General features: G+C 47.6%; 1 protein-coding gene across 5 annotated transcripts; it reads right to left on the reverse strand.

Annotated features, from left to right (window-relative positions):
• Positions 1-2065: 2065 nt before the first annotated feature.
• On the reverse strand, positions 2066-25375 carry TP73 (tumor protein p73). 5 transcript variants are annotated; one of them, XM_063317304.1, is made up of 11 exons: positions 25142-25375; positions 10015-10201; positions 8947-9062; positions 7552-7661; positions 7082-7224; positions 6721-6809; positions 6172-6296; positions 5584-5738; positions 4887-5013; positions 4038-4131; positions 2066-2386 (listed from the first exon to the last, which is right to left on the reverse strand). In XM_063317304.1, exons 1-11 carry the CDS (start codon positions 25358-25360, stop codon positions 2066-2068), a joined length of 1686 nt encoding a protein of 561 aa, XP_063173374.1. In that variant the 5' UTR covers positions 25361-25375. The 5 variants fall into 5 exon arrangements, with proteins under 5 accessions (XP_063173374.1, XP_063173373.1, XP_063173377.1 ...); XM_063317303.1 differs by having other exon boundaries at positions 4887-5019; XM_063317307.1 differs by lacking the exons at positions 4887-5013; positions 5584-5738.
• Between the last annotated feature and the right edge of the window lie 529 nt (positions 25376-25904).

The following is a 25904-nucleotide window of genomic DNA, read 5'->3' on the forward strand; positions in this document are numbered from 1 at the left end:
ACCATATTTTTCCCTCCAAGCCAGCCAGCCAATGTTATGTTCATGAATCCTTTTGGGGCTATTTTTTTGCCACTGACCTTGGCATATATAGAAATATTTGCTAGTAATACTGCTGCCAGGGGAAAGGGCTTAGAAAAGATAATTCTCTTACCCCCAAGTTGTAAGAGATTGGAAAGATTGGTTTCCTTTGTCTGTTTTGAAGTAAAGTGCTTTCACTTGATTTCCACTTGGCTGGCATGATTCGACCTTGGGACTTGGGCACGTCTCCCTTAATTGGCTTGCAGAATTGGTTAGACGAGGAGGAGGCTTCCCCTCGCCCTACAGCGGCTTGGAAACTACAGAGATTCAGACGAGCATGTCGGGATGGGGCGTCTGAAAGGACCTGCAACACGCTCGCATGTGAAACAGCCAGCTGTTCAGGGAAAAAAAATCAGCAGCGTAAAGCCAATTGGTGCAAGCAAAAAAGCCAACTGAGGGGTGTGAATCTCTTGATCAGCTGAGATACATCACATTAAAAAATTAAAAAGGAAGCCATTTTGAAATCCAACTCATTTCTGGAAGTTCAGCTTCCCAAGGGGCTTGTCTGGACAATCTTGATGTTTGCGGGGAAAAAAAAAAGCAAAACAAAAAACCCAACTGGTGCACTGCTACAGTTGGACCTCAAAGCTTCAAACTGGAAGCTGGGAAAATTTTCTTGCGGGGTGGTGGGAACCTCCCAAAATTAACACAAACTGATTGAAAATTTTTATAATCAGTTGAATTGACACTCAGTGCTGGCCGAGTGCGTTTTTACACTGCCTTACTCCTTTTTTTCCCCTCAAACATTTTAAGCAGGAAAGCCGTTTTGTTTTCTTCTTTTTGATTTTAGCTGCTGCTGCTGCTTCTTTTCCTTTCAATTCCCCAGGAATTTGATGTATGCTTGGGGCGCTCATTAGAGATTTTAAAAATGTATACTAAGGTCACACATACGCGTTACGTAGAGATTGCTATCGTCTGTATTGCTTGTGACATTCCCCCAAATGAAGATTTCTGCCTGCATGGCCAGCTTTGCCATTAGACAGGCTGAAGCAGGGTCCTTAAGCGGCGGATCACGGCAGGTGCAAAATGGCAGGAACGGGTTGCATGGCTGCAAAACTTAGCATCCCGTTCCAAAAGGAACACCCATCTTCTGAATAACACCCCCATCATCAAGGACAAATTTGTTCTGCGGCTTCAACCCAAGACACCGCATGACGCATGTGTAATTTTAGAAAGTCCGTTTCTCTACGGATGTTGGACGTTCGGTGTCGGAACTGATTCCCCAAGCGAAAATCATCCTTGGATTTTATCCCTTTCACCGTACAATTTTTTTTTCCCTTCTCTCTCTCTCTCTCCCTCGGTAGTATAGACCAAAATGGTCAGATTTTGTTGGGAGACAAAGCTGTGTCCATCTGCCAACTCTTAAAATAGCTTACAGAAACCATGGTTAAATACAGTTATGTACAGGGTATGCTTGCTCTACCTGGGCAAAGGGTTCGTCTAGCTAATACAAACGTCACTTGGGTTCACTGAGTTATAAAGAGTTTTTCTTTCAGTCTACATAGCACTGTAGAAAAACAAACACTTTTTGGCAGTCTGTTAAGGAAAAGAATTTGGTCCGTGGTGGTGGCACCCAGCAAACGTGGGGTCGGGAAGAGATGGCCCTGTTTTCACCGAAGGAGAAACTTGGGATCTCTACCATTGTTGAACGAAAAGTTGAGAATTGGTGAAAGCAGAAGGTGAGGATGCTTAGGGAACGAACCCAGCCAATCCTCTCCTTGCGGACGCAAATTTGACGCCAACGTATTCGGGAGATTGGAATATAGGTTTTCACCGACTCCTGGTCTGCTGCTGAGCACGGGTCTTCTCTTCCTGGCACGGAAATGCAAAAAGATGCTTGCAGGCGATGCACGACAGTGGGCCGCGTAAAAGAGGTCCACACCACAACTCTTGAGAAATACTGCCAGCGGCTTCAGTCCGGCTCTCGCGCCAAATATCTCCTGGGCCTGCGGGCAGGGAGGCTGGAGAGACCAGCAGCAGACCCCCCTCAGTTGATTTCTCCCTCCAGGAATTCCTCTTTGATAGACTGTTTACGGGATTTGCAATCCGGGAGGTCGAAGCCAAAGTCCGCCCACTCGTCGGAGCCGCTGCGGTTCGGGATGGTGATGGTGTGGCGGACTCGGAAGTGGACGGCCTCCATGACGCGCTGCCGTTGCAGCTCTCCGGAGGTCCCGATGGAAATGGTGGCCGCGTTGCTGCTGGAACGGATGAGCTGCTGGCTTCCGTAATCGTGGCCTTGCTTAATATCTTGGAGGCCCCTCCAGATGATCATCCGGTATTGTTCTGGGATCTTCAGGGCTCCGAGATCCTACGAGGAAAAAAAGGCATCGATCAACTCTGAACAACTGATCCCCGTCCTTCGGAACGAAGCAGAAAGAGGCAAGGGACGTCTCTTGGGAGATCTAAAGGTGATGCCAACAATATTTATATGAAGCCCTCCCATGAGGACCTCTGGACGTTCATTTGCTGAAAAATACCCCTCCCAAAAGGCATTGCACTCTACATTTTTAAGAGAGAGGTAGTTTTCAGCAAATCAAAGCCAATCTTAAGGGTCTTCCTTGCAAAAGTGAAAGACATCCAGGCATTGTTGTTAGTCTGGTTAAAATGACAAATGCAACCCTTTCCCAGGGTTGGGAGTTTAGCATGGGAATGCTGAGCTGGTGTAAGACCTCTTGGTACATTGTTTTAAAAACCACACTGCCGGCAACTGTAGGGGATTAGGGGTAAGGTAGTCTTGAGTAGCACTAAGGTTGTGCAAGTGATTTTGGCCATTTTGACAAGGGGGGAGAGAAATGTGGGTCAGGGAAGCCTATTTGTGCTACACCCAGGGGAATCTGGGAGGGGCGGGTCAGAAAAGGCAAGATGGTGCCCATGTGGTCTTACGGGCATTGATGAGTAAAATAATTGCACAGTTGTGACCACCATCTTCCGTTTTTGAGATGCCACCCTCAGTGGGTGTGTCCGGCTGTGCTAGAAATGTGTTTTGTGCATTCTTCCTCATCCCTTGTTCCTCAGTTTTGGGGAAAATAATTTTCTTTAAAGGAGAGGGGAATGTCCTTGGAATGCTCTGTGGGGTGGAGTGTCTTTGTGCCTATTTAGTGATAAGGTGGTGAAGAGGTTTGATTATCCTACCTTTTGTGGGATGATCGGCATTTCCTTCCCCTCCATTCAATCCCAAGGGAATTTCTCCTATGAGATTTTTTCAGAGCAGGAAGGAGGCTGGGGAGGGATGGGAAGACACGGAACAGAAAAACACAACAAACATCCTTTCTCCAGCCCTCTGCGGCCTCCCTGGCTGCTCTCCCTTCCACTCAATCCAAGGGAATTTCTTTGAAGGCACGTTTTCAAATCAGGAAGGAGGGGCAGCCAGGGAGGTTGAAGATTAATGGGGAGATGTGAAACAAAAAATGAGGACCATCATCCCCTCTCCCTGGTCTCTCTGACTTCCCCCCTCCCTTTCCATCCCAAGAGAACTCTGGAGAAAACTTTCCACGAAAATGTGTACCTGACAGTGAAATATGAGCAGCCAGGGAAGCTGCAGAACAGGAAATAAAAGGGAAAAAAATCCAGTCCTTTCCATCTGAAAAACCACCCCAAAGGATATTCTCCAGCCTCCTGACACCAGGTAGAAAAATGAACTGCTTTTCACTGGCAAAGGAGAAGGGAAAATGGGAAGAGGGACTTGGGGCACAGTATTCCTTGCAGGGCCTGGTTTCATGGGGTAGATCCCAAAGGCAGCCTGTATTTGCGCTTGCAGCCAGAAGCAAATTTAGCCATGTGCAAAATAGACCACTCCTTGGGTGGGGAGGGGGAAGGTCGAGTTGGAGCTAAGGGAACATTGCAAGGAAAAATAAATTGGTTGCTTCCCCCCTGCCACCCCCCTTGAGCACCCTGGTCCCCCTTTCCAAGAACACTGACAGCCCCCGCCAGAAGTAGACCTTTTCAGAAACTGTATTTACCTCTAGGGTTAAATTCTGCAGGTGATAAAGAGTCTGTAAGCCTTGTGAAGTGAAATAGTCAATGCAGTTTGAGCACCCCAGTCCTGTTAAAAAACTGCAAGGGAGGGAGAAAATAAAAATCAGTTAAATCCTGGGGTCCTAAACACGTCTGCTCAGATGTTTTCTTAAGGAGTAACATGCAGTTGGGCATGGATCTGTGGCTGTACAAAACCCATCATCCCCAGCTAGCAGGGAGCTGACATCTGCCCAAATTTGCTGAGGTTCTTCAGAATTGGGTTTGGAAACAGCCTCGGAGAGCAGAGTCAGCCACACGGTGCCGTTTCCCTCAAATTGTGTGCCGGGGAGGGGCAGTTTTCCAAATTTTCTGAGGTGCTCTAGGCTGCTGTGCCCTGATCTAGGGGAGAAGCGGTTTAACTGTTTGCAAAAAAATTAAAAATTTAAAAAAAACACCACCTGGAGAGACTCTTCTGGAGGAAATGCAGCTGCATGTCCCCTTTGACAAAAAAATACTCTCTTTGAAAGCATCCTCTAATAATGACCAACTGTCTGGTCCAAATCCAGCTTTAAAGTTCAGAATTGTCAACCGCAAGCAGCCAGAAATCCTCTCCCCATGTCCTGATCACCAAGGAAGCTGACAAGTTACCAGTTTGGTAAGCTGGGCGGTTGAGGATTATAAATTGCATTGGAAAAAAATTAAATTTCCCAATTTAAAATTTTAAACCCACGTCAAAGGATGCGGAGAGTTGTCATGCAGCAGCATCTGGAGCATCACCAGCATCTCACCCCTGGATTAGTTGAAGGTTAAAACAAGTGGGGCTGCCCCGCGCCACCTCCCAGCAGTGTCCATACCTGACGAGGCTGGGGTCTGGGTTGTAGGGTGGGGGGGGAGTGCAATGTGAGCTGGAGACCATTGACTGCGAGGAGTGCGCCCCATTCATTTCTCCGTTGGACTGCATGGCGTGGCTGTTGAGCATCGCTGGCCCTGGGATCCAGAAAGCAAAGTGTGCCCGGTGAGTTTGCAAACCCCATTCCCGTGGAATCATTAATGCATGTAATGGTATGGGGGAAAGACCTTGAGTGATGGGGTGAAGAGACGCTGCCTAGGGAAGGGTCAGATAAGGGAGGGCAAAGCCCGCAGCTGCATAATGGGCGGAGAAAGAGGCTCAGGAGGGACCCTCCCTGGTTTCTTGGGCTGTAAAAGAGACGGGGGAGATTTGTACTTTCAGACTTGCAAGATTCTGTCAATGTAGCATTAAAGTAGAATTAGCTCATCTGGTCGTGTTTCCTGCCTGGTCTACCTGGGAAGGCTGAGAATGCGTTTGCTGGGATGGCAGCTGCAACTCTTTCTGGTGTGGTTTTTAAACAGGCCGTCGCGCCACAATAGAAGCGGAAGGATGTGAAACCCAACTATCTGACCTGGGCTTGGTTCAAGGCTGTAGCCCACTGGGGTTTACTCAACAGACCCCGATTCATTAAGATCTCCAGCATGGCAGGTGTGAAACAAGCCCTGGGGATGCCAGAGTTTCTTGGCATTGGGGGGCCTTACCCATGGGCCCAAGATTCGGCCCCGCACCAGGCCCCTGCTGAAGCGGCTGCCCCACCAGCTGATTCACGGATGGCAGCTTGTTGATTCCTCCTGGGTGAACCTTGTTCATCGGGGACAGGACCGGGCCATACGAAGTCGGAGAGTGGAGGTGGGTCCTGTGGGCGAGAGGGAGCAGATCCTGAGACATGCCAGCGGGCTCCGTCCTTCAAGGAGGGCCAAGCAGCGGTGGGATGGAGGAGATCCCTTCCCATCTTCCCCGTGAGCCAGAGCGGGAATCCGGAGTTGCATTCCTTTGCTTTGAGTAGCCCTCAGCCACCAAGGGTTTTCAGGAGGCGGTTGAGCTTCACAGGAGAACCAGATCCAGGCTCTGGGTGGGACAGGGCTCTGGGGCCTGAGGTTGCCCACCCCTGTTAGGCAAAGCGAATCCCAAGACCATTGGGGGGAGCTGGACGCAAAAGCCCCTGCACGGGAAAGGAGATTTCAGCCTCCAGCAGAACCTGGACCCCCCCCCCGCCCATTGGCTCTTGGAAAGCTGTCGTTGCAAAGGGGGGGGGCGGTGTTGAAAAGGGGGGGCAGCTCAGGACTCACTGACGCTGCAGGAACTGCTGTTGCTGCTGCCGGTAGGATTCAACCAGCTGCTGGGGAACCAGCTCAACCAGCTCCAGACTCTCCTTGATCTTCATCAACATCTCAAAGTTCTCCCGGCCTCGAACCTGGAGAAGAGGCGAACTAGGTGACCTCCCAGGTCCTCGGCCGGATCCAGATTGGACCCTGTTGTTTGGGGGGTGGGGGGGAGCAACTCCAGCATGGGCGTAGCCCCACCGTCCCAGCCGTGGCACCTTCTGGACTACAGCCTCCATCTGCCGCAGCCGGATGCCGCAGCCCATAATACCTGCCAGGGAGCAGCGGAGAGCTCCCGTCCTGCGACCTTTCAGCGCCGTCTGTGCGGCAACCTATTTTTTAAACGTCTAATGTTCAGGGTGTTTCTTTTTTTAACTCTTGTTGTTCTTAATGGTAAGAAACGGGTTGCAAATTGCATTTTCCTGCTGCAAAGCTTTTTTTTTTTTCTTTAAACAGACGGTGGAAGAAAAGCATAAATAACGGACGTGTGGATCTTCGGGGCAAATGACTACTTACAGGCACGTAATACATTTCCTCCTCTCCGTGTCGTCGTTTCTTAACACCGGCTCCCAACGCTGGAATACTTTGAGGACTCTGTTTGAAAGCTGGGAAGAATCATAGCATCACAGAATGGAAGGGACCTTGGAGGTCATCTAGTCCGACCCCCTCCTGGGGGCAGGAATCCAAACCAAAGCTTATAATCCTGGAATGGAAGGGACCTTGGAGGTCATCTGGCCCAACCTGTGCCCAGGGCAGGAATCCCGACTAAAGAATCCTAGCGTGGAAGGGACCTTGGAGGTCATCTAGCCCAACCCCCTGCCCAGGGTAGAAATCTCCCTAACCAGCCTCTGGTGGGGGCTCCAATCCAAGGACTTACTCCTCTTGTTGGGGTTCCCATTTTTTACGGCACTTTCGTTCAGAGCTTGCTGCTCTCGGAAGTGATCCTCGTCAGCTTTCCGGTCTCGGCCGGGGCAGGCGCAGATCCGGCCTTCGAACGACCGTCGGCCCAAAACTTGCCCGCTACGGAAAAGCAATGGTGGAAACAGTTGGTAACAGAAGGGAGGACGTACAATTCCGGCAGAGTTCTAAATTCTACAATTCCGGCAGAATCCTATATTCTATCTCCCGTACGAACACCTAATTAAAAAAACAACAACAACCATGGCAGGTAGAGATTCCTTTTGAGAATCTCACAGTGCCAACTCCTGCTTCAAATGCGCTCTGGGGGACCTTTTGTGCTGCGCGGTTCTAATCCTCGGCTGCCTCTCAAAGGCCTGGCCCCCGTGGTGGCCGAGCGTGGCCCCAGAGGAGCGTCAAACCATCCCATGCTCTGGAGGACTGACTCACTCTCTCGTCTCCAGCGTGATGATGATTAAAATGGGTCGCCGGTTCATGCCTCCCACACAGCTGCTGTTGCACATGAAGTTATACAGGATGGTGGTAAATTCGGTACCCACCTTGGTGAGAAAGAGAGAGAGATTAATTTTCCAGACCCTCGGAGGGTTTAATTCTTAAGCTAAGGGCCAGGCTCCCTGCAGCCCCAAGTTGAGATGGAACCCCGATGAAAAATCTGCTCCCCCCAGCCTAAAACTTGCTGCCATGGGCGGGGAATACGGAATGGTTATGCAGTTCTTGAATTCAAAGTCTGGGTGCAGGTAGTCCTCAACTTATGACCATTCCTTTAGCAACCGTTGGAAGTTACGACGGCACTGGGAAAAGTGACTTATGGCCAGTCCTCACACTTACAACCGTCGTAGTGTCTCTGCGGTCACATGATCAAAATTCAGGTGCTTGGCAAATGGTTCATACTTATGACAATTGCAGCATTCTGGGGTCACACGATCGCCATCTGCAACTTCCCAGCTGGCTTCCGACAAGCTAAGTCGGGGGGGGAAGCTGGATTTGCTTAACAACCGTGGTGATTTGCTAAATGGTCGCAGCAAAAGAGATTGTAAAATCGGGCGTGACTCACTTAACAGCTGCCTTACTTAGCGATGGAAGTTCCAGTCCCAATTTTGGTCGTAAGTCGAGGACTACCTTTATGTTATTTTGCTTTTATCCCAAATAGGCTATCTGGGGAGCCCAGCGAGGAGCCACACTAGCCGATCTTGGCTGTTTAGGGTTTTTTTTTAAAAAAAAACTAAATGCACTGATCTTGCAAGAGGAATTTAGAGAACTCCGTCCATTGGCGTTTGGAATTTCTTTGGGCAAAAAATACGAAATTTCTTTTGGCTAAAAATATGAAAAGTAGTAAAGTCTGAGTAAAGCTTGACTCCTGCTGAGATGGGCCTATCCATGAGTGTTCTGGGCAACAGAACGAAGTCAATTATATTGGCTGTCTTGTAAATGGGTTTTTCCATTTCCCAGTCTCCCCTCAAACTCCTAACCCAGCCTGACCCTGCTTAGCTCACAGCCAGGTTCTGCCCCCTAAATGAGATCTATTAGATTTGGCTGCAGTTACTCAGATAGCCACCAGATGGCGGACATCCACTCCAGAAAGGATAAAAATTGGGCATTTGCTCAACATTGGAAGGGGGCAAAAAGGCTCAGCGTTTGCGCCTTTGGCTGCAATCAGTTTGCGAGAATAACTTCCCAAAGGCCCCGCCTTCCCTGCCACAATCAGTGCCAGGCATTTTTCTGGAACTTCAAGAGGACTAGCACCTTGAGCAGCCAAGCAGGGACGAACAGCCCTCTCTTCTCCAAAACAAAGCACCCCATAAATTTGAGAACAAGACATGTCACCTGGGGAGACTCATAAGGGACCATGACACTTTGTCTTCCGGTCACGGGATCATCCACATACTGGGAGAGATTGTTGCCTTCCACGCGGATTAAATGGCTGGCGGGCGCCGAGAGGCCTAGAGAAGCAGAAGGCTGTCTTAATGCAAAGTTGCAGGTCTGAAGTTGCGGCGTGGGGGCAAATAAGTTGCGTTGCAGAACAAAAGCATCCAGCCAGTGTAAAGATATCTGGATTAATTCGCGATGGAGACAACACAACCATGAGAAGTGTTTTCATGGAGCTGCTGTTTTAAGCTATACTGCTACTGTCCATGGAGGTTCCACCAAGGGCAGGTACAGCCTCTAAGAAAATGTTGCAGAGGGAATGGGCTTCCTCTGGATTTCAACAACCAGCGATCCAGCCATGCCCACTCCAAAGGAACTGTATTCCTATTTTATTAATATTAATATCTCATCCATGCAATCCCTTTTTCCCTGCCTCTTTCAAGGAAAGCCATTCTTTTCCTAAACAGCAAGCACCTTCCCAGTTCGCATTTAATAACATGGGACAAATACAACATTTCATTGACAATTATGCTAAGATGAACAGGTCGGCATTTTAGAAGATTCTTTTTAAAAAGTTTAATGGAAAACAAGACAATGGAAAGAGTGAGAAAAACTGATTTTAGAGGAGATGCCTTATGGTTGGGATGGCAACGCTTCAGGTGTGCATTAAGTGTTGATGGTTGTTGGCTGGTGTGTATTCTGTGTGGCATCACACAATTTTGTCACTGGTGGTCCTTCCTGGCTCCCTACTCTTAAATCCAAGGGGAATTATTCATCAACTGATTAAATTTCCCAAGGCAATTTTGTAAGGGACGATGGGACAGTTAGGGAGTCTGCAGGAGCCCCCATGAATGAAACGCGAGACCGACCCCAAACGCTAAGATACCTAAACTCCCCCCGAGAATGAGGCGGATAAACAGAAGCCTCTTTTGCAGAATGAAGTTTCCTCTGTTGCAGAGAGAAACGCATTCAGGGAAGCAGAGAGTCGAGTTCGGGACAAGGTGGGGTGTGTGTGAAAGATCGCACCGTCATTGAAATCACGTCCGAGTTCGTGGTTGGGGCACCGTTTCACCACCTCCGTCACATGCTCTGCCTTCTTGTACACCGGCATGGCCCGGATGACGGTCCCCGGCGGCGGCGGTGTGGACACTTTGATCTGGATGGGGCACGTCTTTGCAATTTGACAGTAGAGTTTCTTCAGTAGAGGGGAATACTGGAAACAGGAATAAAATTCATATGAATCAACTGGGGCCTGTTAGCGTCCCCTGCCTGCAAGTCCGTCCTGCCCAATTTTCACATTTTTTTTTGTCATCATTTTTTCTAGCCTACAAATTCACGTTTGTCCTTGTGCCTAATCTTCCCTTTAAAATTGCACGTTTCCAGCCAGGAATTGAAGCAATTTGGTAATGAAAAAGAACAACCGAATCGCAGCTCATTGGGAAGGGCTGCAACTGAGTGGACGAACCACACAGCGGTTCAAAAAAGCTTCATGTTTCTAGTCCTTAGCGCTAAAACGTGCAGCTGGCTTTGGACAGTGTGTGCCAAGAGCGTCTTTTGGCTTTTAAATCTGTTTTCTAAAAGCATAATATTCCGTGGGCATGCTTCAAACCGAAGAATGGGATTAAGTCGCCACAAAACATGCAAGGTGAATGAATTTTAGGTAATTTGGATATAATGAAAACGAAATTAATTCAGTGCAGGAAATTGGGCTGCTCCCCAGGCAGCCAGCAAAATTTTAAAACAGCCCGCTTTAAAGGCCAATTTGTTTTCCAGGCTTTGGATTATTATCAAAATAATCAAAAGCTGCTGCTCTCGGCACACTGAAGGTGAAAATCCACCTTCTCTTCCCTAATTCATCCAATCTCACATCATTGCCAACGTGGATTTATTCCCATCAATCTGTCAAAATGATGCATTAGCACATCACATCTGGAGTAACTGCTATCATAAAGCTTAATTATCGGCTCATAATCATAGAGCTTCCCCGATGATTCCTTTTTTTCTTCCTTGTTTTTGCAAAGCCAAAATTGACTCAGAGGCTTTGCCGCAAAAGAAAAACGGTCTGGCGTTCAAATAGAGCCAGCCGAGAAGACATCTCACACCTAACTTCTGTAGCAATCTTAGTGCAAACCCAAGATGGGCAGCTATATACATCCAATAAAGGAACAAAATAAATAAATTTAAATAAATCAACAAAATCAATCAACAAAATCAATGTATTCCCTCTTGCTGTTTGGTTTCCCTCCTCCCCATCAGATAGAAGAAGAATAATTAACAAGTACAGCAACAGTGTTTGATCCCTAGAAATCATTAAGTCATTACCGTGCTGCTTAAACCGGAGAAGAATCATGATGTCATTTGCGCTGTGATGTCATGGCACACGATGACATCATTGTGACTTTCCTGGTTGCCTTTTCATTGCCACTCCTCTGTGGCTTAGGGGTGGGGATCGGCAATTCTGTTTTAGAGCAGTGCTTCTCAACCTCAGTGACTTAAAGATGCGAGGACCTCAACTCCCAGAATTCCCCCAGCCAGCAGGGAATTCTGGGAGTTGAAGTCCACGCATCTTCAAGTTGCTGGGGTTGAGAAACACTGGTTTAGAGTCATATGTGAAACCAGTTCCCACATGACACTCAGAAACCACTGGATTTGTGTGGTTGGGATTTGGGAGACCCACCACTGCTATTTGTGTTTTGACCCGACCAGCAGGGATTGCACAACATGCTAAACCCTGATTTAAAAAACCCAGCCCCTGTACCCACATTGCGTGCAATTGCTGAAGAAATAAACTCTAAGATGGCAGACCGAGATCACGGCTGGGGTTCCCACAGTGTGTGTTGAGCAAGCAACGACCCAACCACGTTTTGGCTTCATGTGAAACCGACACTTCCGGCACCCACAGAGAGAGCTGTGCAAACTGTGGCTCGATGCAGCAAACCATGGTTAGGCCAAGCAGGCTTTCCCAGCCAGCCAGTTCAGCAAGCTGGTGAGAAGTGGAAACTCTGGGGCTCGGGCCGTCTTGTTCTGCCTTCCTGCACGAGGACGTGCGCTCTGCAGCTGGCATTGACCCACCAAGCCATCAAGAAGCTTTGTGGCCCATCTTCCCATGCTTGAGGGGGGCAAGAGCGTGGCTCGGCTTGCCCGCACCACTGGGGCAAGCCTTGCCGTGCCAAGCCTTCCGCCCTCTTCCCACGAAATGCAGGTCGCATGCCAAGACGGCGCCTGGTCACACCTGCACACACACGCCCGTTCCAAAGATCACCTCATTCCCCAAACTCCAAAGGTATGTTTTGATGCTGAAGAGCCTCATGTCCAAACTTGTCTTATCTCTCATTTTCAACCAGCAGTGTGTATTTTGGGGGAGGATGATGGGAGTTGGTGTCAGCAGGAGGCAGAGTTTTCAGTGCCCAGCTCCTAGCTGGGAAAATGCATTTATTTCTGCCTCTTATATGCAAGAATACACTCTAATTACAATATTATTATTAATATTGTTATTCCCGATAAAGTGAGGAAGATTCCCCCAGCTTTTCTGAGGCCTTCTGCGGATTAGCTGCACAGCCATGGGTTAGTTAACTATGTTAGTTAGTTAACTAAGTTATTGTGTGTACATGTATCATCATGGGAATTGTTGTCGTACTATGTTCTTTATTAACTGTAAATGACCGCCAGATGGAAGCAGGCTGAATCTCATGAACTGCCAAGGTAAGTAAATAAATACACTGGGAAGCGAAAAAGCAATTAATAAGAGGTAATTAAGTAGAGCTTAATTCCAGGGCAGGGTGCTAATGCTGTGACAAGAGCTGGTATGCAGTTTCTCCCATTGTTCCCTCCCTGGCCAAAAAGGTTTCTGGTTTTCCACCTCTTTCTCAGGCAGCTTGAGAATTCCTTTCGAATTTCTCTTGGGGTGTTTTGGAAAGGGTTTATGATTTGGGGGTGGTGAAGTGCAAGAGCACCAGTGTGGTGATCGTGTTTACCCTGCAGTCTCTCTGGCTGCTTAAATGTCCCAGTCTGAAAAAAAAATGGCAGGAAATCCCTCCCTTGGGTTTTAACAGAAGGGTGGGAAGCCGAGGAAACTGCAGACCCCTGGAGAGAGGACTCTGCCGTGTAACACAATGTTCTTGCTGTGGACACACACACAAACACATGCATAGACCTTGGTCACTTCATCACTTTAAAAGCAGTTTTCACCAGCATCCTTTTAACCTTAGAAAGGAATTTCAAAAGTCTTGTTATCTTCTTCAGATTCCGCAGCAACTGGTTTGCGTGTGTGCGAGATGGATGGACAGATGGAAGGAAGGAAGGAAAAGGGAAAGAGTGAAATAGGAAGGAAGGAAGGAAAAGAGTGAAATGGGAAGGAAGGAAAAGGGAAAGTGAAATGGGAAGGAAAGAAAGAACGAAGGTGAAAAAGAAAGGAAAGGGAAAGAGTGAAATAGGGAGGGAGGAAGAATGAAAGTGAAAAAGGCAGGCAGGCAGAGAAGAAAAAAAGGATGGATATATGGAAGAGGGGGAAGGAGGGAGGAAAGAAGGAACAAAAGAAAGAGTGGATGAATGAAAGGAAGGTAGGAAGAAAGGAAAGGTGGATAGACGGATGGATGGGAGGGAGAAGATCGATGGATGGAAGGCAGAGAAGAGAGGGAAAGGAGGGATGGATGAAAAACCAGAGACATTTTGCCCGCTAGCTATAGACAAAGACTTCACAGGAAAACAAATGCATAGAAATCTCTGCATTTTTTTAAAAAAAAAAAACCACCACCCAACCTTGCAGTCTCAATTATTCTGACTTTCACCCTAGGTGGGAAAATATCTCCTGCCGGCTTGCCTTTGCGAGACCGGATGTCTTTTTCCGTAGCCCTGAGCCACTGCGGCACCCCCCCCCCCCCGCCCCATGTCTCAAAAGAAGACCAGCTCCCCCCCACTTTCATCTTCAGCCGTTCAGCACCCCCCCACCCACCCCCAGCAAAGCTGCCTCTTCCATCCATCCCTGTTGCTCATCCCCAAAGCAATTGGGAGGCGAGTTTGCAGAAGGACCCCACCACCATCCAAGGATAGCCCAGCCAAGAATAATCAATCGGTGCACATTTTGTGGGTGTGGGTGTGCAAAATTGTGTTATTACCAGCCTCCTACTTCACTCTTCAATCTCTTATAATGGGTAATTCCTCATTGCAGACATTGAGAGAGGAGAGTTGGGTTAGTCTACGCGAGCAGGAAAGCAGGATTTTATTAAAATGTTGGGTTTTTAATCAAAAATAAAAGTAAGCACCTCCTTTAGTGGTAAAAGGCGCTACTGCAGGGGGTAAGAAATGGAATGGAAGTAGTTAAAAAAAAAGAATTATAGTTGTAACATGGATATTGTAAGAAGTTTTGCTTTACTATTCTAATTTCATTTCTTTCCCACTCTGACTGTCCTCTACATTTTTGCCTCAAAGGAAAAACTTCAGTCCTCTTTTTTTGTGCATTGGGCTCAACCATAGTTGGTTTAAAGCTGGTTTATGGAATAAACCACCAAAGGCTACAAGTTTTAGTTCCAATCCCACAACCTTTAGGTTTATGGGTATTTAGAGATTTGTATAGATAGAGATACAGACAGAATGTACATATTTATATATTTATATTTGCAATACTTAAAGCCCACCCCATGGGGTAGACTCATAGCTGGAAAGGGACCTTGGAGGTCATCTAGTCCAACCCCCTGCCGAGTGCAGGTATCCTCATGTAGACCCAAGTTCCCTTCAAATATATTGAGATTGGTTTGTGTCTTAGTGGTTAGGTAATTTTAGTCAGTGTGCCGAATCAGCCACAGTTTACACCTTAATGTGCCATCTGAACCCAGCCGATGATAGTTTATTGACCTGGGTGCACAAACTCTGGCTTAGGGTGTTGCATGAACTTAACCCTAAGGTGGCTTATTTAGGGCTAGTCTCTTGCTTCCAGGAAGGGGACCATGCTCCCTGCATTTTTTATAACACCCCCCAGGAAACAAGCCCCCCACAAACTGGCTGAGGGGGGCCATTCTCCACATGGTGGCTTGTTCTGCCATGTTGGGGCAGAGCAGCGAAAGGAGGGCCGTCCTCCGGGGCCACGCAGCGAGCTTCCGCCTCGTCAAGTCTTAACAGCTCCAGCCAGGCCTTCCAAGAGACATGTGCCAAGCTTGCCTGGCCTTGCTGGAACCTGGGCGGGCCCAGCAGAGGGGGGCAGGAGTGGTCTGGGCCCACCCGGGCTCTCTTGGGAAGCAGGCGGACGTCTGCTCCCTCCGCCCAGATCAGGGCCGGGCGCTCTTGGCAGCCTCCTGTGCCTGCACCCCTGATTGGCATCCCCCCCCCGCCCGTCATTTTGAAGGAGGGAACCCAATTCAGCTGGAGGCCAAGGGGCTGTGTTCACCCAGCGTAGGGATGTCCGCAGGGTGGGGTCAAAAGAGTGAAGATGGTGGCCAAATGTTCCTCTTTTTTCTCCTTCCTTCCTTCCCCTCCCTCTTTCTTCCTCCTTTCCATTCCTTCATTCCTTCTTTTTCCTTTCCTTCCTTCCTTCCCCTTTCTATGTCTATCTCTCCTTCCTTCCCCACTCTCTTTCTTCCTCCTTTCCATTACTTCCTTCCTTTCTTCCCCCTTCTAATCCGTCCTTGCTTCTTTCATTCCTCCTTTTCCTCCCTCCCCTTTCTATGTCCTTCCTTCCTTCCTTCCTTCCTTCCTTCCTTCCTTCCTTCCTTCCTTCCTTCCTTCCTTCCTTCCTTCCTCCCTCCCTCCCTCCCTCCCTTCCTCCCTTCCTCCCTTCCTTCCTCCCTTCCCTTCCCTTCCCTTCCCATTCCATCCAAAGAGCTGTCCCAGGTATTTGGCCAACAGAGCGAAAGCAGGCAGCTCCACTGTGGATGAGGCAGGTGAACTAAAGACAAAAGAAAGACTTTTTTTCTTTCTTTCTTTTTTTGCATTATAGAAATTCCTCTCCATGGGATGTGGGGAGGGTTTGAACTGGAGAGGGGGCAGGATGAGGGGATTACTTTGTTCCAGTTTGGCATAATCAGCACCTGATTCTGATTCTTCAAAATGTGGGTGGGGAGAGCAGAGGATTTTCTTCTATTTTCCTTTTCTTACAACAAAGGCTTCTACTCTGAATCAAAACATGTTTTGCACTGAAGAAAGCTCGGTGTGCTTGAGCCTAACCAAGGTGTTGTATAAAGTGCGGTTTGTCTTTGACCTGCTGTGGGAATCCATCCGATTCTGACTTTGCCAATAAATCAGCATGATTTCAGCCCGAGGAAGCTGCCCTAAAGACAGTTTGACCCATAGTCATCTAGGCCAATATTGCCGACACTGGTCAGCAGCAGCTCCCTAGGGTCTTTCCCAGCCCTACTTAGAGATGCAGAGGATCAAACCAGGCACTTCCTGTACGTCCCAGAGGCACAGGAAGCTGCCTTGCCCTGAGCCAGACCATTGATCCATCGAAACTAACCTTGCCAGCACTTCAGGCCAGAGGCTTGCCCATCACTACCAAAAGCTACCAGAACTTGGAGCCTCTGCTTTCTCTTAAGACATGGGAATATAGAAAGCTTCCTTATACTAGTCCGATACTGTCCACACTGGCTGGCAGCAGCTCATCGGGCTTTTACCTAAACCTTTTTCCCAGCCTGACCTGGAGCTTCTGAGGACTAAGTACTAAGTCTGGGAGCCCCCGTGTGCCCCGTAGGCCTTCTGCTGAGTCCCATTTACTCCAATTCTTCCAAGTCTGACTGGCAGCTTCTCTCAGAAGGATTTCAGACCAGAGTCTTGCCTGGTCCCACCTGAAGAAGCTGGGATCAGACCCGGCCCTGAGTTAAATCCTTCCTCCATTTTTTTTCCCAGCTGAGTGGGAATCCCTACCCTCAAAGGGTGGTTCCAAAAGCACCTGAAAAATATTACTTATGCTGTTTGGCATCCTTTTGCCGCATTTCTGGAGAAATAAATCCCATCTCTGGCATCGAACATGTTCCCCAACCCCAGCTTGAGAGAAATCTTTCTCAGCCCCGCTAGAGGGATGCATCTGGGCAGGTTGTGCTTATCACGAGCTTTGGGCGTGAAGTGTCTTGACTTGACTGGGAGAGGGAGGTTCTATCTTTCAAGAAGGAAAGTATTTGGGTCCCTATTTCTGGCAGATGGTTCCGTTAAACGCCCCGCTTTCCTCCACAAATGCTCTCTTTCCCAGACAGGCTCGATTCTGTAGCTGGAACCAGGGAAAGCCACAAATCTGGGGAAGTGTGTGTGTGTGTGTGTGTGTGTGTGTGTGTGTGTGTGCAGAAGAAGAAAACTAGTGCCTGGGGCTTCTAATTTCCTTCTACTTTTTGAACAAGCAGCTGCAAGGCCTCCCGTCCGCAGGGCAGGCTCAGGCAGAGAGCAGAAGAGAGGTGCTAATAACACATATGTCATTTCACTCTGGCGTGTAGCGGCTTGCAAACCGCAAATACCGTTAAGCGACTTGGCTAAATCTGTTAGGACAGATCCTGGGAGATGAAAAGACATGCAGGGCAAAACAGGATGCTCACCCCTGGTATTCTTATTATTATTAATTTGCCCTCCCAGTTAGGTTTGGAATGGGGTTGTCTAAAATGCAACACAACTGTAAGATGCTAAGCAAACACGGTTTCAAGCACTTTTGCCAACTGGCCCAGTTGTCACGGTTCAATAAATCTTGGTTAAGCCCTACCCCAAGCCGGCATGATCAGAAGTCCGGATCAGGCCAAAACGTCCCAGTTGTGCACCATCTGCAGCCAAGGAGGTCTGCTGAGCCCAGATCCTTTCTCTCTGCCCCACATCTGGCTCCAGATTTAGGGTCGAAGAAGACGGGCCCCCTATTGTGATTTTTCAGTCTGCCCCAGCTTTGGAGGGACTTTAGAATGACGTGTTTTAATTTGGGTTTATGTCACAAATTAGGTTGCTTCTGTTGACTGAAGAAAGAGCTTCAAACAACCAACAATTGGCCAAGCTGTGCTTCAGGATGGGTGAGAAAACTCACTCATGTATTTGAATATTCAGAGTGAATATGGATAGAGTCACATTTCTGCTTATCCAAAGTTGGTTCAACACCCAACAGGTTAGGAAATAAAACACAGTGGTTGCCTGGGAAGGAAGGTGGCTTAATGGGTTGTGGTAACACAGAAACCATCATTTGGGGCTTAATGAGTTGTGCATGGCCAGCCAAATATGGCTCGGTGAATCCATCATTAAAGACGGCCGCTCTTAGCTGATCTTGGCTGGTCTCGGGAAAAAAACCTAAGTTGGGTTTGTTGGCAGATCTAACTAGGATTCTAGGCTAGTTGGGAACTCCTGATAAAAGGCCAAGAATTTTGCTCAGCCCCGACCTTCCCAATGAACCACAGGCTCACAAACCAGGATTGAAGCCCTTGGAATGAACTTAAGAGGAGGTGACTTGTCGGGATGGGAAGGAACGTGTTGGATCTACTGGTTTTGGAGCTGGGAAAAACGTAGGAAATGGACTCGGTGTGGATTGCACTGTCAACATCTCTGGACCCAAAGCCCCTCGCGTGCCAATTAGACCAGATGGAGATGTGGCCACCACCCTCTGGTTGCAATGCCAGCCGAGGGCAGCATAGCTGGCCCCGGACTTGTGAAAAACACTAATTATCCCTCGGTTACCAGGCACTTGGAAAAGAGGCAGCAGCTGGGAGCAGTTCCCCACCCCGACATGCCTGGGCAGTTTTTCCAAGCGGCAGACCCCCCAACTTTGCACATGCTGGCGTTTGGTTGGCGTGCTCGGTCATGCTGGGTGCCACAACAGCTGACCTCCCGCCCGCTGGCAAAATGAATCACGGGCAGGAAAGGGGGCGGGTGGGAAGGATGTTGTCACAGGACGATTATTCTGGCTGTTTTGAAGGAGGGGGTTATGATGATGATTTTTAAAGACATCCTAGCCGTATTAACAGGACAAGATTTCCCTCTTGCTTCCCTCCCGGCCGATCGGTAGAAAATTGCCAATGCTCGCGACGGCGGGGAAGGAAAAGCCGATGCGTCTGGTCACTAACGTTACTGCAAAATGTCCAGAATCGTGTATTTTTTTTTCTTTTCAATGCCAATTGGTCTTTGCATGGTTGGCTGTGGATGCAGGCATTTTAAATGCAACTTTTCCCCCAGTGTAAGCATTTTTTAAACATACCTAGTAGTGTTTCAGTGCAAGCTTTATATAAATATGCCTGTATTCCCCCACCCCACCCCTTTCTAGTTTCTCTTCCATTTTTGGATTGGAGAAAGACAAACTTTGGGGGTTATCTAAGAAATCTAATTGATTTCTGGCTGATTTTGTGCTTGAATTAGGCCTCTCTTCATCCCCGTTTCTCCTTTAAGGCAGGGCAATCTTGAGACAGATTGCCATTTTTTTTTCCCTCTCTCTCTCTTTTTTCCCCAACGGGTAGCAGAAGATGCTGGGTTGGGCCTAAGTTAAACAATGTGGTCTCTGGAAATTTGCTTCGGAAATATTGGTGCTGTTCTGACTGTGGCAAAGAGAAAAGAGGAGCCATTTGATGTCCAGGCCTCTCTGCTTCAGTGTCGTCCTTCCTTGAATATGTTCCAATTTAGTTTATATCCTTCTTTAATTGCAGACTTAATTCCAACCAAGATCTAGGTCAAATGGTTATGTCTCACAATCTTGGGCACTGTATTTTTGGTTGATGAATCTTAGAATCATATCTGTCTTTTTAGCAGCAGCTTCACACTGCAGGCTCATGGCTTAAAAAAATCTCTAGAATGTTTTTTTTCCCCCCCAGACCGGGAGTTACCTCTCTCGACTTTGTATATTTGGCATTTTCTCTTTCTAAATGTAGACTTCACACTTATCTGTTCTGAAATGGATCTTCTTTGCCTTCATTTTGTCAGATCGGGGATAGGGGTGAAATCCAAAATCAAAGAAATGGGGAAACAATGGGGAGCATTTGAGATAGCCTCTTGCAACCAGGATATGGATCCCTTGCCTCCTTCTAAAAGGACAGGTTGTATTTTTGTATACATATAAAATAAATAGAGATACCCATTTCTAAAACTATCCCTGATAGTTTTGTCCACAGTCAGCTACCTCACTGTTTTAAGACAAGCATGAGGACTCCCTATCCTATTACTGGGGTAGGGATCCTGGTATTGTCCATGATGAGCCATCTTACCTTGTTAAGGTAAGCAATAGAATTGAGGACATGGAGGAAACAGCTATCCTGGATAGTGGACATGGACAAAACTATCAGAAATCCTGGACAAGTGCTGCTAATTAAAAAAGCAATGTGTCCAGAATGGATCGTTAATTTAGTATAAGGGAGCAACTTATTACATACTGTACATAATGACCACCCACAACACATCCATAGTTAACTGAATCGTGATTTTTCAACCCAGTTTTCTGGATTCGCCCAACATAAGCTAAAACTGTTCTACCTGGGCTGCAAAAATCTGAGTAAAGGGTAGTGATTTTCTCGTAATAGCGATCTTCTGGAACTTTGACCCCAGATACAGTAGCCCTAAAGCAGATGAGGTAGGTTATACCTGATGCTAAATTAATTGTTGATTGGCTGGTTTGTAGGTAAGGTAAAGGTAAAGGTTTCCCTTGACATGAAGTCCAGTCGTGTCTGACTCTAGGGGGCGGTGCTCATCTCCGTTTCAAAGCCGAAGAGCCGGCGCTTGTCCATAGACACTTCCTCCGTGGTCACGTGGCCGGCATGACGACACGGAACGCCGTTACCTTCCCACCGAAGCGGTACCTATTGATCTTCACATTGGCATGTTTTCGAACTGCTAGGTTGGCAGGAGCTGGGACTAGCAACGGGAGCTCACCCCGCCACGCGGATTCAAACCGCCGACTGGTTTGTAGGTAAGAGTCATGAAAATTTAGCAGGCAAGGCTTTGGGATGATGGAGACAAAAGGCGGTGGAGGAATTGTGGTGTTTTGATTGGTGCCTACTGGAGGGGGCTGTGTGCTGTAGAAGTTTAAGTGAAATGGAGTTAGGTAAAATCAGGATTGTTCAAATTGTGTTTTGACAACCCAAGAACTCGATGGGATTCTGTGAGAGATTAAGGGCAAAAAAAAAAGGTAATTCAAATTCAGTGCATTTTCTACCATTTGAACTTTGCCTCAGGATCAGGAGTTCCAGATTTTTTTCCCTAATTAACAGGTTTTTATGGCCTGAAAAAGTCTGAAAGTCCCTGGGTGAAATGGAAATTAAAAGGAATTAAATCAGGATTACCATATACAGGTTGCAAAAATCCAGATACCTGGATATCCAGCGAAAAGGTTGAGCAAACCTAATTCTTCACTGCCATGGAGCAAATGGCTGGATTTTGAACCCCAAACCTATCCCAAACAGACCAGGATTAAACTAAGTTTGTCTGGGGTATTGTGTGTAAACACCTGAGCCCAATCAACTACCTATTTAGTCCTCCAAGGAAAAGAGTTGAAGAGAAAAACTGGCTGAACAAGTTAGCCCATCTCTCACCTGAGCCATTGCCCCAACCTGGCAGGACTGAATAAACTTCCCAAATACTGATTGGCTAGGGTGGACAAGCCACACCTCCTGCTGCCTGCCTGGCCAATGAAGAAGGAGGGGGTGATATCATGAAGCCATGCCAGAATGCTTCTGCTGCAAGGGTTGATGGGATATCAGAAGTTACCTGAAAAACATGTATACCTCCAAACAGCAGCAATTTATCTGGTTTATGGGATATGCTGGTAAGACTTAACCTGGTTAATGGAGGTCTGGGTTCAGCAGTTGTGGGAACAGGGCTACAATCTCTTTGGATTGGGCTGTCCTAAGAGCAGGCTAGTAGAACAGGGCACTCTGCATGTAAACTTGGTTTGCCCAATTTGCTAAGCTAAGCTCAACTAGTAAACTTGGTTTGCCCAACTTGCTAAGCTCCACTAGTAACCATGGTTTGCCCAACTTGCTAAGCACAACTAGTAAACTTGGTTTGCCCAACTTGCTAAGCTAAGCTCAACTAGTAAACTTGGTTTGCCCAACTTGCTAAGCTCCACTAGTAAACATGGTTTGCCCAATTTGCTAAGCTCAACTAGCCATTTGTGGCTTGATGGCTTGATCGTGGCTGATTGAGAAAACCATGGTTTGTTGTGTTGCATGGGTACAGAACCACCCCTAGTTGAGAATGGGTGGGATGAAGCATCTAAATTAGCAAATGGGGTATCCTCAGGTTTGTTCTACCTTGCAGGGCTGGTTGTCAACATTTCCATAGGACAACATTTGCAAAATACTTTGCAAAAAATCCACTGTCTGTTTTTGATGGGATGGTTGGGTCTCTGTGGTTTTGCCTACGATTTGCCAAAACCACATGCTATGTTACAAACCGGGGTTTAGAGACCATCATGGCTGGGTTCCTACAACCGCACAATGGCTTATCTCGATGGAAAAGCGCTGCCACTGAAATGGGGCATCCTTTCACCTCCTAGCCAGAGAGAGGCCTTTTCCAAGGAAGAAAAGGGGGATTCTGCCCCAAATTCCCGGTCTGTTTTGGCAAGCTTGTGCCTTCCCCACACCAAGCATAAGGAAAGCTCCAAAGCGGGTGTGTGTGTGTGTGTGTGTGTGTGTGTGTGTGTGTCAAGAGTAAGGAAGACCCCTCTGGAGTTGGCAAAGGCAGAGAAGGATTTGGCATAAATCTGATGTGATGCCTTGCTGAGTTAATAGTTCTTAATACGATTAATTAATAATAATAATAATAATGAAAGTTAATAGTTCTTAAAACCAGATGCAGAACTAGATATTAGAGATGGTGCTGGGGGGAATTCCATTATAGGCAGCGGGGAAATTCAATCTTAGCCCTGGGTTCTTCTAGCACCTTGTTCTTCCTAGATATTGACGCAATTTTATTATTTTCCTGCTCCGCTATGAAATACGCTGGCTGAAAAGTCAACCTCACCTGCCGTTCTCCTGCGTATGACTAGTCTGCCCCTTTGCTGGTTTATTTGAAATCAGCTCATATTGTCAGGAAGGCACTCAGAGAACATCTAGTCCACCCCCCTGCTAAGTACAAGATCTGCCACTGTGCTCATAAAGGCCTCAGCTTCCTGCTCCTGAAATCTGGGTCTGCCCCTTCATCGAGGTTTGCTGAATAAACCACAATACAAATGTTTTGAATTACCAAAGCAGTGGAGTATTTACTTGCAAGCCATACATATCCAGAAAGTGTGCCTAAGACTGCAGGTGAAAAAGCAGAAAAACCTTACATTTTTCCTATCTCAGCCCGGTTGCCGGGTGGAGAATAGTGGATGTGAGTTGGCTAAGACATGCGTACATTATAAATAAAAAATTCCACAGAAATGAAACAGCAGGATGCTTACTTTGAGACACCCCCCCCCGAAAAATTGGAACCATTACCAATTTCTTAGCCTGCCCATTTGAATTTATTTTCTCCACACTGTGTGAAAGTTGCACCTTTGTTCAGCTCGCAAACAACTTTTTCTAATACAATGCACTTTTCATCTTAACATAGGCATTTTCCTCCAAACCATACTTTAAAAAAAACCAACTTCTTATTAATGTAATTTTTTACACCATCTGACTCCAACCAACTTTCTCTAGTTTCATAAACTGCAGAGCAAAATTCAGAGAACTGCAAGTTTGGCATGCAAAGGGTGTTTGCGGTGGGGTTTTGGATGGGCCGCGAGCAAATTCTGCATTCGGTTTGAGAATGAAATCAGATTTAGAACCTTGGCACAGTTATTTACTCCACAAGGAAAAAAACAAGTCAGAGTTGGAGGACGGGATACACATTGGCTCAGAGGCCAAGATTCCTGGCTGAGCAATGGGGTTGGGATGGATTCTGCATTGGGATGCTTTCTATGTGGTCTCCTTTCCACAAGAACGAAGCAGAAGTTGGTGTCTGCTTCCAGCCAAGGACAGAGTAACACAGAAAAACATTATTAAGGGATAAGCTTAAATTTGCTAGCTATCCCAGCTTGGGGAGCAAAAGAAAAAAAATCTAGCTTCTCTAATTCTGGATTCAATGTAAGTCACATTCAGCTACTGTCCTCAAGATTCTCCAGTTTTTGGAGTACACATCCCAGCAACCTCAGCCAGCCTGATCAATGAGCGGGGATGCTGGGAGGTGTAGTTCAACAAACATCTAAAGCAGTGTTTCTCAACCTTGGCTACTTAAGACGTGTGGACTTCAACTCCCAGAATTCCCCAGCCAGCCATTAATTCTGGGAGTTGAAGTCCACACATCTTAAAGTTGCCAAGGTTGAGATACACTGATGGAAAGTCTAAAAGGAAACGTTACAGGTTTGGTTGAACTTGCAAACTTAAATTTGATCGGGGGGTTGCCAGAATCCCCAGGATAGAAGCAATGTGAATGGTTCTTTTTGAAAGACATAATAATGATAATAATCGTTTTTATTAATGGAAATTTGCCATAGGTCCTGGACCTTGGGGGGTGGGGGGAAGACCCATCCAAAATATGGCTCCATTTTTAAAAAAATTCCATGGACTTTCATTTTAAGGCACTCAAACCCATTGATTAAAACATGACCCCCTGAATTCTTTTGGAAAGCGGATTTTCCCCAGATCTAGCTTTTTTGTAGAAGAAAACAAGAAGGTTAATGAGTGGCATGGATAGAGGCTGTCGGGGAGAGAAAGCAAAGGGCTGGGTCCCCCCCACCCAACAGACACACCAGGCCCTGAAGACAGATGCTAAGCCCATTGAATGCTAAATGCTTTGTACCCAGTCCCTGTTATACTGGAAAGTGGGGGTCTGTTTATTATAGGTATCTCGCTACGATCTCTAAAATGGGCACAACGAGGGGACAGAGCCTTTATCTCCTTCCAAAGTAAATAAGGCAGAGATTCCCTGTAAGGGATGGTCCCGAAGAGAAAAGCCGAACACTTCGTCCACGTGCCTGGATCTCTGGCAGGCTAAAAGTCCCAGCGTCGCAACCGTGCCATGTGCAAAATCTCTTATTTGGCCTCGGTTTGGGGTTCATCCGGGAAAGACCCTGCTTAAAACTCTTGGAGGTATTGCTGTGGAGGGCTGGCCATTCGGTTCTGGAGGGTGGGCTTGGGGGTGCCAGATTATAGGACTCCTGAACAGGGGGAAAGAAAGCCCCCCCCCCAAAACAGGACCCCCAATGACGTGCAGGGCAGAAGCTACTTTGGACGCAAAAGAGGAAGGCAAAGGGTCCACTTACCGTCCAGGTGGCGGACTTCGCTGTGCTGGACTGCTGGAAAGTGACCTCGAAGTGATGCGGTCCCGGGTAGTCGGTGTTGGAGGGGATGATGGGTGCGGGGGACATGGTGTCAAAGGTCGAGCTGGGCTGGGAATAGGGCGAGAGTGTCGGGACATTAGAAATGTGCTCCGAGCTGTACGGGCTGGCAGAGGCGGCTCGGCTGTCGGCAGTCTGATCCATGCTCCTGTTTAGCAAATTGTACTGGGACTGGAGGGGAGGGGAGGGTGGGGAGGGGAGGGGAGAGGAGAAGAGAGGAGGGAAGAGGTGAGACAAGATGCAGAGAAGTCGCCGAGGGAGAACAACTGGCCCTCTGTGGCGTGGTGTGTGTGCCCGTGTGCCTGTGCAAATGTTCACCAGGTGTGTCATTCCAGGTATCTGAGAGGAGAGGCTTCCTGCGTCAACCAGCATACCTCTGGGGGGTCCTCCGGTGGAGGTTTTTGACATTCCACCCCCTCCCCTAAAAACAAGCCCGCACTTGCTTTCAACAAGCTTTCTCTTTCTTTCTTTCTTTCTTTCTTTCTTTCTTTCTTTCTTTCTTTCTTTCTTTCTTTCTTTCTTTCTTTTTTCCCCTCATTCGCAATGGCTGGAGGAGAGGCATTTGCCAAGCGGGGACTTGGTCCCACCGGTTGATCCTTGCTGGGGAGGGATGAGTGGGTTGGGAAGGTGTCCTGGACTGCAGGCAAGAGGCATCATCTGACAACAGTGTTAACCTGGGTTGGCACAA

The sequence above is a fragment of the Candoia aspera genome, chromosome 18 (genome assembly GCF_035149785.1).
Source record: "Candoia aspera isolate rCanAsp1 chromosome 18, rCanAsp1.hap2, whole genome shotgun sequence".
In the NCBI taxonomy this organism is placed as follows: Eukaryota; Metazoa; Chordata; class Lepidosauria; order Squamata; family Boidae; genus Candoia; species Candoia aspera.

Coding starts and splice junctions, on each gene's coding strand:
- TP73 (XM_063317303.1), bottom strand. CDS start 25,360: ATGGATCAGACTGCCGACAGCCGAGCCGCCTCTGCCAGCCCGTACAGC. Junction 9,063..10,014: donor CGGACGTGATTTCAATGACG/GTGCGATCTTTC, acceptor CTGCTTCTCTAG/GCCTCTCGGCGCCCGCCAGC. Junction 2,387..4,037: donor TGCAGAATTTAACCCTAGAG/GTAAATACAGTT, acceptor TTTTCCTCGTAG/GATCTCGGAGCCCTGAAGAT.